General features: G+C 41.8%; 1 protein-coding gene across 1 annotated transcript; it reads right to left on the reverse strand.

The window, feature by feature from the left end:
- Window positions 1-48: 48 nt before the first annotated feature.
- Window positions 49-8,324, reverse strand: LOC133417379 (uncharacterized). Its single transcript, XM_061705116.1, has 19 exons — window positions 8,312-8,324; window positions 8,126-8,212; window positions 7,591-7,709; window positions 7,384-7,524; window positions 7,200-7,262; window positions 6,955-7,125; window positions 6,022-6,124; window positions 5,598-5,815; window positions 5,363-5,519; window positions 4,549-4,760; window positions 4,347-4,464; window positions 3,347-3,570; window positions 2,919-3,033; window positions 2,275-2,444; window positions 2,106-2,203; window positions 1,720-1,850; window positions 467-653; window positions 230-371; window positions 49-168 (listed from the first exon to the last, which is right to left on the reverse strand). Exons 1-19 carry the CDS (start codon window positions 8,322-8,324, stop codon window positions 49-51), a joined length of 2,589 nt encoding a protein of 862 aa, XP_061561100.1.
- Between the last annotated feature and the right edge of the window lie 3,548 nt (window positions 8,325-11,872).

Raw genomic sequence — 11,872 nt, forward strand, 5'->3', positions numbered from 1 at the left:
CTAGAACAGAAGACAGAATGCATTTTAAGTCATTGTTATATTAAAATGTTAAACAAATAGTTTCCCACCTTTAATCCTGTTGTCCTGGCCGTAACACCAACTCTTCTTGCATGCTTCACTTAGATGATTTCTCGAGTCACAAATCTTCACATCACAGTGGACATAGAGCTGCAACGACAAAGGCTGCTAAGTCCTCTTCAATAGGAGTAATTTTGGAAAAATTAAATACCTGCTTATTCAAGTTGTCCTGGTCTTGAGCAAAGGCTAATATGTGGACCGCAAAGCGCTTTACGTGGGATGGATACTCCACTCTGTTGTCTTCCCACACAGGATGGAAGATTACCTGGTATGGCTCCACTGAGTTTGCACAGCTATAGAGCATGAGAACCATTTTAAAACCAGTGGCCCATTATATTAATATGACCTTTACAAAACTACCAGTTTATAGATTTCTTTTTTTTTTTACCCATTTATGATTAGATTCCATGTAGGCTTAGATCTTCTGTCCTGGTCAACTGTGGCCCAGCAGGTCTCCAGCTCCAATGACACTTTTGGATTGGTTGATCTGAGCGCCACCTCAAAATACAGCGGCTGTTGCAGGTACTTTGAGATAGGGTAGTCTGCGGTGCTATAAAACACACTGTAGGAGTCATCTAATGTGGAGAGTAAGAAATCATGGTGAGACTCAAGATTTCACCTTATTACAAGTTCATAAACATGACCGATTAGCTTTGAGATTTCATTTAGGTATCCTAAGGTCATAGTTAAAGCATTAGGCAAGTGATTCACTTTCAGATTGCCCATTTTAAGATGAACCATTGACAGGTTTATTGCATGAGACAATATTTGTTTTGTAGGCCTCCTCTTGCATCCCAATTTCTACAGCATAAGGCAAGGGATTCACATTCATAAATTGCCCAAGTGTGCCCTTACTAAAAGTTATCACTTTTTAGTAAGGGGTAAACTTACTAAAAGCGTCAATTATGCAAGTAACCAAGATTTTTCAGACTGCCTTAATTGCAGATTTGTAAAGTGGTTAAACGGTTTTAAAACAGGCAAGTGCTTTGCATTTCGAGATGACATGTTAAAGCATGTAAGCAAGCAGAGATACATTTACAAGTTTCTAAAGTAGTTATTTACAGTTAAAGCAACAGGCAAGTGATTCGCTTTAGACTGCCCTTATTCATTTACATGTTATAAAGCACTAGACAAGTGATTTTTTTTTTTTTTTTTAGATTTAATCTGGGTGCTCCAATACTTGTCAATTCCAACAAAGTATTAGGCAAGCGATGACAGTTTTAGCCTTTGGGCAACATTTTATGGCTATTTAAACAAAGCCCCAATAAGTCGTGTGTCTACATACTTTTTCCCCCCTACATTAAACAGCAATTTGTTGATCACAGGTATTATCCAATGCTTTGTGAATAGTTTATTCCATTCCACGTCAAGAGTTTGAAAACAAGTCAGAGGGAAATGTTCAGGATTGTTTGGCCTTGGCGGACATCTGCTCTCAGTGCTATTCCAGTCTAGTTAAAATTTATTTTATGGACACCATTTAGAGGCCACTACCAAGTGTGGCAGTAGCATTAACTTGCCAAATAGTGCGTTATAAGGTTGATCACCTACTCCATAAACATTTTGGGGGGGGGGGGGGTTAATATTTGGATACTACCAAATTTTAGTTTCACTTGTCTAAAGCTTATACAAGTGGTCACGTACCCACAGCAAGCCTCAGTACCACTTGCAGCTCGCCTCTCCTGTTTTCGGCGTACGGAACATTCCTGCGAGGTCTGGTGTGGAAGGCCATGGAGTGACTTGCGTTGACTTCATAGTAACAGGAAATGCTTAAGCTTGAGAAAGGAGGAAATGGCTTTACATCTTAAATCTTCAGCTTTTTACAGCTACAATAAAATTTGTAAAATAAATCAGCTTTTATCACTGTTAATTTATTTAATAGTCACCTTTTTTGGCAAGCTATAACGTGTCATGCGCTACACAAGGTTACCATAAGTCATCTTTGTGTGCATGAGGATTTAAGTGAACACTCAATATCTTATGCAATTCAACATTACTCCAAATAAAAAAGGTGTGACTTTGCAACTCACATATATTGAGGTTCATCATTTGAGACATTTCTTTTAGGCCATACAAGGTGATCTGGCAGGGAGATTTCATTCTCATACAGCATTACATTAGATAAGAACTAGAGGGAGGGAGAACAGAAAAGTCAGGCTCAGATTGAGGTTTTGTAGTAGGAGTCAGTCGGGATGTTACCTTCCTGGTGGTGCCGCAGGTGTTTCCAGTGAAGACGAAGTAGGCGTAGCGGTCGTTGCTGTAGACCGGCCCACACGTCGGGTCGAGTAGGGTCAGCTGACTGGGGTTCAGGCCGGGGACAGACGCCAGTTTGACCGCGAGAGCAGTCATGGTTCCGTTGGGTAAACACTCTGCAAAAACGTCACCAAATTGATTACAAGCTACGTGCATACCAATTACCGGGATGAATTTTAGCATTTATCCTCCTCTTTCGAGCAAAGTCAGCAAAGGACTGATTGCCAGAAGTCTCTAGATTCCTGTGGTGTCCCCCATCCCTGATGATAAACCCATTCCATTTACCGTTTCAAATTGCTGTCTGTCCAAAACCTCCCATGTCCAAATGTGGTCAATTTCATAACCCCCCCCCCCCCCCCCCCCCCCCCCAAACCATTACTATTTGTCAGTGGCCATGTTATTTTCCAATTATTGACCCATATAATAAGTGTTGAAAATAGCATGCTCTTTAACTGCAAGGTCATTTGCTTTCCTAAAAAGTTATGGTTTTGGAGAGGCAACCCTTGTTTCCCCCCCCCCCCCCCTTTTTTTTTTTTGAAAGGGGTATGAATTTATCCCATTGAACAGATGCTTCAGCATTGAAAACAAACCTGTGAGTGTTGAGTGAAAGAGACAAGTCAGAGTGAAGGCATTGAGATCGTGGTTGTTTTCCGGATTTATCAGTGTTACATCAAGTGTGCTCCGGATAGATGACCCCTCGATAGCCTGGGAGAGGAAAAAGTTGGCCATTGAAAATTTAATGGCTAAATCTTGGGACACTTAATCAGGGGTGGAATGTGTGCGTCCAATTTACAAGAAACTGTTCTCTTTTACCAGTGCACTAGGCAAGTTTATAAAAAAGGCATACTCTGGGGAGTTGTGTGAGAAATAACTAGAGCCAGGCTTCCTCCAGACAAGCCAACCTCAAATATTGTGGTGGCAGAATGAACCCAGCAAACATTCCATGATTAAAAGGAGCAACCGTTTTAACTGTGTGCCAATACATAACCTAGTACTGTACGTTTTTTTTAATACATACCTCATAGACGACGACAGGGGACGAAAATGGTACCACTATGCTGAAGTGTGTTCCGTTGCTGGTGAAGCCGTACTCCTGAGCCAGACTCCTGGTCAAAATGACTTTCCCTAGATTAGTTTGGAAGTTGTGGCCTTGTGTTCCGTATTGCACGAGAATGTAGAAGTTCTCAGCGTCGCAGCCGCCGGAAGCCAAAGGCAGGCCTCCAGACACCGTTGGGCTTTGAACTGGGAGAGAAAGGTATTAAATGTGCACGCATCAGTTAGAATTAGAAGTCAACTACAACACAATGTCTGTCTGTCAATTTAAGCATTTGGCCATGTAAGGAGATACATTTGATTACGAGACCCACAAGTATTTCTGTACTACAAACCGTAGCATATAGGATAAATTTAGCCTACAGTATAGATTTGGACTACCGAGCAATCGCAAGAATGCTTGATGACATTTTTTTGCCTCAGCGTGAACTTGCTTCAGACAGACCACAGAACTGGATGAGATTCTGAATGCCAGCTCAGAGCTGGCTGGTGAACGAAAAACTAGCGTTCACATTGAACAGTCAACCACCATCCCCCTGCTCTGACTACAAGGTCCTATGCTAACTTGCGCTGCACCAGCAGCACTTCTCCAAGTCACTAATCCTTTCCTACAGGATTGCAAATACTTTATAAGTAGGAACACTAAATGTGGAGGAAGAGCTCAGCATGCAAAACCACACAAGACTGATAAGCCAGGCCACCTTCAAAGCCAATGTGAAATGTAGATTTGGTAGCTGGGAAACACTGGCGCTTCGGACTCTGGCTTGTACCACATTACAGCGGAGCGCAAGCAAATGAGCGGCGGAAATTACATGACATGAAGTTTCAGTTCATACTGTGATACGAATTCATGGGCCATATCACCCAACCGACTTTAGTAGTAATTTGTTTTGCCAAATTAAAAGTATACATACTGTAGGTACCGGTATTAGCCCAATTTAGATATTCATTCAAACACTTGCCACGAGTTTCATCAGCTAATCTAGCTTGCAGATGAGCAGTGTGACAAAATGGCATCATCTTGGGCAGGACCACCAGGCCAAAAGTCAGGTGCAGCGAGTAAACTGTAAATCTTGCTTCTTTCTGTGAAGAGAAATTTGACAGTTTTTTTTTTTTTTAAAAGGCATTTTATCAGTGTGTAAACCAGAATGTCAGCACGAGGCTGACCGTCTGTTGAACAAGCCGGTCTGCGAAGGGCACTTGGAGCGAGATGAACTTTAAGCCGCTGCTCTGTGAGCGGCGCTCCTGCACGTTGAAGCCTCGCTCGTTGCAGTCGTGGACGGACAGGAGCTCATTGTCGAAGGTTACGTTGAGCAGAACCACGTCAGATGCCAACGGTCCAATCGTCACTTTGAACACATTCTCCTCAGGAACAGTGTCTGTCGGGGAGAACAGTACAGCTCAAGCCCCTTTTCCAAACTTTGAGCCAGGGAACATTTTAAATTCCAAAATAATGACGACAAAAGAATGAAGCATGTACTGAAATCAAATCTGGGCCCATTTAGTTCAAGAAAGTCATTCAGTTCACTGTACCCATTGCCCTCTAGTGGATGAAGATTTCATGGTTTGGCCAGTCACTGGCATAGATGAAAAGAAATTAGTGATCTGTTCATTGCCAGTTACAATCCAGACCCACCGCTGATAAGCAAAAATTCAAAAAGGGCTGCTATAATAAACGTAGTTTAAGATGTGAACTACTCATTCTACAAGAATCTCTACAAGATTATCCTGATGTACGCGGTGTGTTAAGGCATTTTCCTCCCAGACGTGCCCAGAAAACAGTCAGGGCTGATAAACTTAAAATGTTAAAAACATTCAATAGTGAAGATTGCAACCGTGCCCTCAGTTCTGCGAACATTTCAAAAATGACCCGACTCACTTTTGCAGTATACAAAAAGAACTGGTTTGTATAATTAATCTCTCAAGCAATGAGACGAGTTTGATTCAGTTAGTCTGGCAACACACGAGTCATGAGGCTCACCGTCTTGCAGTTTTAAGGGTTGAGGTTCTGGTGGAGTCATGATGGGGAGGAGCACTTTGTATCTCGTGTCCTCATTGGTGGCTTCCTCAATCCATAGCAACTCAAGCATGGGCTCAATCACGTAACAGACCAAATATTGATTATTCCGGACGAGACTCTGGCAAAATTAACACACCAGTTAGCAACAACAACAAAAAAATAAAAAAAAGTTAAAATTGGTTTCAGTGTGTCAGACCATAAAGAAGCCGCCAGGTGCCCCAATGGGAATTTGGACCAAGATGTACTTGTTGTCGACAGTCAAGTTGTAACGTCGGGCCGACATCTCGGCGGGATCCAGCCTCCTTCCGTCCAAGCCAACGTGCACCTCCAGAAGTCTGACCTTTGAGGAAATGAGCGGGTCGATGCGTGTGGGCAGGAACCAGCTGATCACGTTAGCTGTGAAGTAAACGCTTCCTAAAACACGGAGGGACAACGACAGTTAGAGAAAAATGATAACAGCACCAAAGTCCCCATTCTAAATAAATGTGGACTAATTTTTAAAGGGCTCTTTACTGTCGGTAATAAAGAGGCCTCAAAATAAAAATGAAGGTTATGGACAAATTCACACAAATTTGAAATCTTTTGGAACTCTGTTGCAGTCATTGGAGCTCATTCATTACCTTCTAGCACTGGACAAGCAGCTGCTGTGTCAATCTGTCTTTTGAACCACTTCTTTTCAAGGATGGCAGAGGCTTGCAGCACAGACATGGGCACTCCTCCTACCTGCAGATGTAAAAATCATTTTGTCGCTCTTAAACTCATAACAGCCCTACCGAAAATAAATTTCATTACAAGGACAGAAGTCAAATTATTTTTTTTGCATAACCATCAATGTCATGCACAATTACTTTAATATCAGTTGTCTTGATTTCTAGAGTTTCCTGCTCTTTCATTCCAGAAAACTACCCATACGTACAAATTCTATACTGCTGGGCCTCGGTGTTACAAGGACAGGAGAACACAAATTTGGCCTTACCTGAGATTTGAACCCAGGACCACTCAACTGAGGCAGAAATGCTAACCACTACTTCACTGTGCTACCCTGACTGGTATAAAAGTAGCGGTCTGTTGTGAATTTGGCCTTTCCGCATCTCTTGACTGACACCAAGATCAGTGGCCACTTAAAACATTCAGTTTGAAGCCTCGCAATGACAAGGTACTATTGATCAATCGTTGGGTGTCGGAATCCTAAAATTTCACCCACAAGCCTAATATCTCCCATTATGTGATTGGTGCATTTACTTCAGGGCTGCCAAGATTCGTTGATTAAGTCAACATCGTTTATTCCCCCCCCCCCCATCAAAAGTGCGTGATTGTACTTTACCAGGTCAACATTGTAAATACATAACGTTACAAATTTTGCACACTTTTCAGGAAACAGAAAAATAAAGGAATTTGACCAGGTGGTTTCAGACCGACCCATGGATATGATCCGATTAGTTGACTAATCAAAAATAATCTGGAGATAGTTGTGTATCAAAATAATTGTTTGTGGCAGCCCTAATTCACTTTAAATGCTCAATTACATGTTTAGGCTGTCCCAGTCAACTCACGTGTTGAATGTACGTCTCAGGTGCGGACTTGCAACTTCGCAGGATAAACCTGCTGGCGGTGTTGGCGACCCCATAGCCAGCTTTGTGAGCCTCTTGCAGAGTCATCTTTTTCTCCTCAGGCGTGAAGAACACCAGCGATGAGATTTTGAATCCAGAGTCAATCAGTTTCTTCTGGAAAAGTGAAACAGAGACATTTTAAACAACTGTTGGGGGGGAAGGTTTATGTGACAGGGGGCTCATCTGACCTCCTTGGGAACAGCATGTAGCGGCAGGGCGTAATCATCTGGAAGGGCCCTTTTCACAGACACCTAAAAATGAGGTCACTGTGTAAGCGGGTATCCACCATCTCTCTACTGCTGCCCTCTGCGGTGACATCTCATGTGACAGACAATCCTCTTCCCTTTTGAGAGTCACGGTGCGTTCACTTACCTCCATATAGTTGCGGTCACAGACTATCTCCCTGGAGGCCTGCGCCCTGTAGTGGCAGGTTTCAGCTACCTGGTACACCTCATCTTGAACCATTGACTTAGAATAGAACCTGAGATTTAACACAGTTGTGAACCCATCCCCCTAGAAGACAATTAAATTAGAACCATATTGATACACATGTTAACGAGAAATGTGCATCGTGCTTACCAGGTTTTGAGCAAAACAATTGTGAAGGGAGACGTAGATCATGATGGTTCCTTGCTTGTGTGTCATACTGAATCCACATCGCTTTGCCAAACTTTGCGTAAGCTTAACAGCAGAGTTAGCTAAAATGAACACAAAAATGGTCACTGTAAACCAATAATGCCTTCCAAATGTCACACCACAGAAAGGGTTTACCGGTTAAAATTCAAATAAATGAAGTTTCAAAATTGTCAGAACAAAGAGCCATTCTCAGATACGGAGCATGTCTGCTGAAACCACACCCCACTCAACTGTCCAATATCATTGCTACAACCCAAGAAAAGTAAGAATAATACCACTTCTAGTGTTTTCCCCCTTATGCTTTCACAAGCACATGTTTGAAACACCCCCCAAAAATATCCACTTAAAACAAACTGCTGTATCCCCACACATCTTTAGACATTTATAATTCATTTGGGAAGAGGAAAAAAAAATCTCTATATTGACTTGGAGTCTTTAAAACAAAGTAAAATTTCGTAAGACTTGACTGAGAACTTACAAACAACGACAGAAACTTCCAGATGTTGCCCAGGATGTGGACGAACATCCACACGCAGTATATTCCCCAGGCATTTCGTGTGAATATCTAGGATAAAAATCACATCGGAATTAACATATTCTGTGAACGAACATGGGTGAGTAGGTAAAATAAAATTCAAATAAGTAAATCCTAAAATTGACCTACATGGGGAGGGCATGTTTTGAGCCTCGACATTTCCAAGTAAAGAAAGGAGAAAAAGCCACCTAGAAAAGACAGACTTACTCTCAAACTCAGAAGACCAAACGTGTAAAGAATTGAGGAAGAGGAAACACTACAAACCCAAATCCAAACACAGCAGCCATGGCAGAACAGGCGGAGTGGATGACCACAGTATGCCTGTCCCTGCAGCTTTTTAAACACCTTTGCAGTGAGCCCCCAAGCCAGCCTTTCAGACAGAAAGAGGAAGTAGCTGCTGCAAAAATACAACTGCACACAGGTGGATCGCATCAGAGCCTAATGGACCTAAAGGCACCAAGAGCCTGATTGGACAACTCGCTCGTGTACCGGACCTTTAAGACCAGATGACAAAGGTAAGAATGATTGCTTGGGTCTCTCCACACACATAATGAGCTAAACTGACTGCATTATGTACATGAATATCACTGGTTGCATATATACAGTAAAAGTTACATATTCTTGACGATTTTTCTTAAAACATGAATGACAGAGATGTCCATACTATTTACAGACATGAAGATAAGTGTGCAATACTATCCATTTGAATAAATAAATTAGTTAATCAATTCATGAAAGCGACAACTTTGAGACCACTAAACTGTTTTGCTGAGGAAGTGTTGTTATTGAGCTTTAGACATGAGAGCAACTTTTGTCTTTGTCACATCAGTATAACGGGCGTGGAGCGACATCAGAACAATCAAGCCCTGAGACGTCACATTTCTCCCGTCAAGGCCCGATGGACACTTCAACAGCTTGACGCCGCACATGATATGAACATTAGCGGGTGTCACGGGAGGACACTTGGCAAGGATTCAGCTTTATGGGCTGCATGGTGACGTCCTTGGCTGAAGTAATATGTCACATTTGTGGCCGTCACTCGCCGCTGTTAAAAATGCACATCAATGTCCTCGTCCTCTGCTAACATTTGGAATTGATGATGTGCTGCCTTTTTTTAGATTCTAATCTCTCTTCCAGTGGCAATGCAGTATGTGTCATTTATGCACAGTCACTTGTTGCGAGGCAGAATTTGTGGGACTCAATCATTTGTTCCTTAAAGTCAAATAAAAAAATTGCCACACGCCAGTCAGGCTCACTAAGCTGTTTGCTTGGCAAGTGGGGCCTGTCGCTCTGCTGCCACATACAGCAGAGAAAGGACAAAATGATTTAATCACATTGGAGACCAGATTTGGAAAAAAATAAATCCTTTGGAAATAATGAAAATGGAATAATAATAATAAATAATCAAAGTAAAATCCATAAAGCGCTCAGTCTTAAAATTGCATTTTTTTTTCTGTGGATCCAATAAAACTCAATGCAGCTTTGCTTCACTTGTGCAAAGTCACCACTAAAGCTAATGGTGGCAATTTAACCATATGGCTCCACCCACTCACATGCACTTAAAAGTGAACTAAACTCCCTAAAGCAAGAATACATTGTATGTGTCAGCATTAGTCAAAACACACTACTCTGATTAATATTGTGTTTGTGGAATAAAAATTAAACAGAATGGTAAATCAATGTAAGGGGGGGGCAGTTTCGGCAAAATCATTAGCATCTGCAGACCGGAAGGGACATCGATGCTACAGTAGCGAGTTGCCTGCAGATATAGCGCGACATTGAACTATGTCGAAGAGTAAAAGCATTGCACAACCCCAATTCCAATGAAGTTGAGATGTTGTGTTAAACATCAATAAAAACAGAATACAATGATATGCAAATCATGTTCAACCTATATTTAATTGAATAGATTACAAAGACAATATATTTAATGTTCAAACTGATAAACCTTATTGTTTTTAGCAAATAATCATTAACTTAGAATTTTAAGGATGCAACACGTTCCAAAAAAGCTGGGACAGTTGGCAAAAAAGACTGAGACAGTTGAGGAATGCTCATCAAACACCTGTTTGGAACATCCCACAGGTGAACAGGCTAATTGGGAACAGGTGGATGCCATGATGGGGTATAAAAGGAGCTTCCCTGAATTGCTCAGTCATTCACAAGAAAAGATGGGGCGAGGTTCACCTCTGTGTGAACAAGTGCGTGAGAAAATAGTCGAACAATTTAAGGATAATGTTCCTCACCGTACAATTGCAACGAATTTAGGGATTTCATCATCTACGGTCCATCATAATATCAAAAGGTTCAGAGAATCTGAAGAAATCACTGCATGTAAGCGGCAAGGCCAAAAACCAACATTGAATGCCCGTGACCTTCGATCCCTCAGGCGGCACTGCATCAAAAACCGACATCAATGTGTAAAGGATATCACCACATGGGCTCAGGAACACTTCAGAAAACCCATGTCAGTAAATACAGTTCGGCGCTACATCCGTAAGTGCAACTTGAAACTCTGCTTTGGATAGTAGCCAAAGCAAAAGCCATTTATCAACAACACCCAGAAGCGCCGTCGGCTTCTCTGGGCCCGAGCTCATCTAGGATGGACTGACGCAAAGTGGAAAAGTGTTCTGTGGTCCGACGAGTCCGCATTTCAAATTGTTTTTTGTAATTGTGGACGTCGTGTCCTCCGGGCACAAAGAGGAAAAGAACCATCCGGACTATTATGGACGCAAAGTTCAAAAGCCAGCATCTGTGATGGTATGGGGCTGTGTTAGTGCCAATGGCATGGAACAGCTGAAGCTGTACATCAAGCAAGAATGGGAAAGAATTCCACCTACAAAAGCTTCAACAATTAGTGTCCTCAGTTCCCAAACGTTTATTGAATGTTGTTAAAAGAAAAGGTGATGTAACCCAGTGGTAAACATGACCCTGTCCCAGCTTTTTTGGAACGTGTTGCAGCCATAAAATTCTAAGTGAATGATTATTTGCTAAAAACAATCAAGTTTATCAGTTTGCACATTAAATATTTTATCTCTATGTATTCAATTAAATATAGGTTGAACATGATTTGCAAATCATTGTATTCTGTTTTTACTTATGTTTAACACAACGTCCCAACTTCATTGGAATTGGGGTTGTACATCAACTTCTTGGAAAAGGGATCGTAATCAGTTCACAATTCAGTAAGCTCATGGAGATTTATCATGCATTTTTGTACATGTAATGAATTTGAATACGTCGCTTGTTGTTAATATTTACTAACTCTGTAGTTTTCTTAAAGCGCCGCATTCGAGTAGTTCTTGAATCTTCACCCTGCATAGCTGCCAAGTTATTCGTGGAGAAACTCTTTGAAAAACTCAGAAATAAGCAGATAACCAAAGATTTACTTGCTTGCTTAATTTCACACTTGATGGGTGGGCAGGCACTCCATAGACATTGTTATATAAGCCATTAAAAAAATCAATTTTCCACAATACTGTATGTCCCCTATAAAAACATTAAATTGTGACTTTCCATGAAAGATATGCTACATTAGAAAGGCCCTCAAGATGAGGTCAGATGGACCGTGACATCATCCCCCACTGGGCGTCCTCACACATCAGCAGTCCGCTTCCTCTCTCACTCTCTCACTCCCTCACTCCCTCCATACCGGCCCCTCCCTGCACACTTTAAAAGAGAGCCAAGAAC

This window comes from Phycodurus eques, chromosome 18, assembly GCF_024500275.1.
Source record: "Phycodurus eques isolate BA_2022a chromosome 18, UOR_Pequ_1.1, whole genome shotgun sequence".
Lineage (NCBI taxonomy): Eukaryota > Metazoa > Chordata > Actinopteri > Syngnathiformes > Syngnathidae > Phycodurus > Phycodurus eques.

Excerpts from the sequence above, each read along its gene's own strand:
- LOC133417379 (XM_061705116.1), bottom strand. Across the intron at positions 7,263-7,383 it reads GTGACCGCAACTATATGGAG|GTGTCTGTGAAAAGGGCCCT; the intron begins GTAAGTGAACGC and ends CCTCATTTTTAG. Across the intron at positions 169-229 it reads AGGACAACTTGAATAAGCAG|CTCTATGTCCACTGTGATGT; the intron begins GTATTTAATTTT and ends TTGTCGTTGCAG.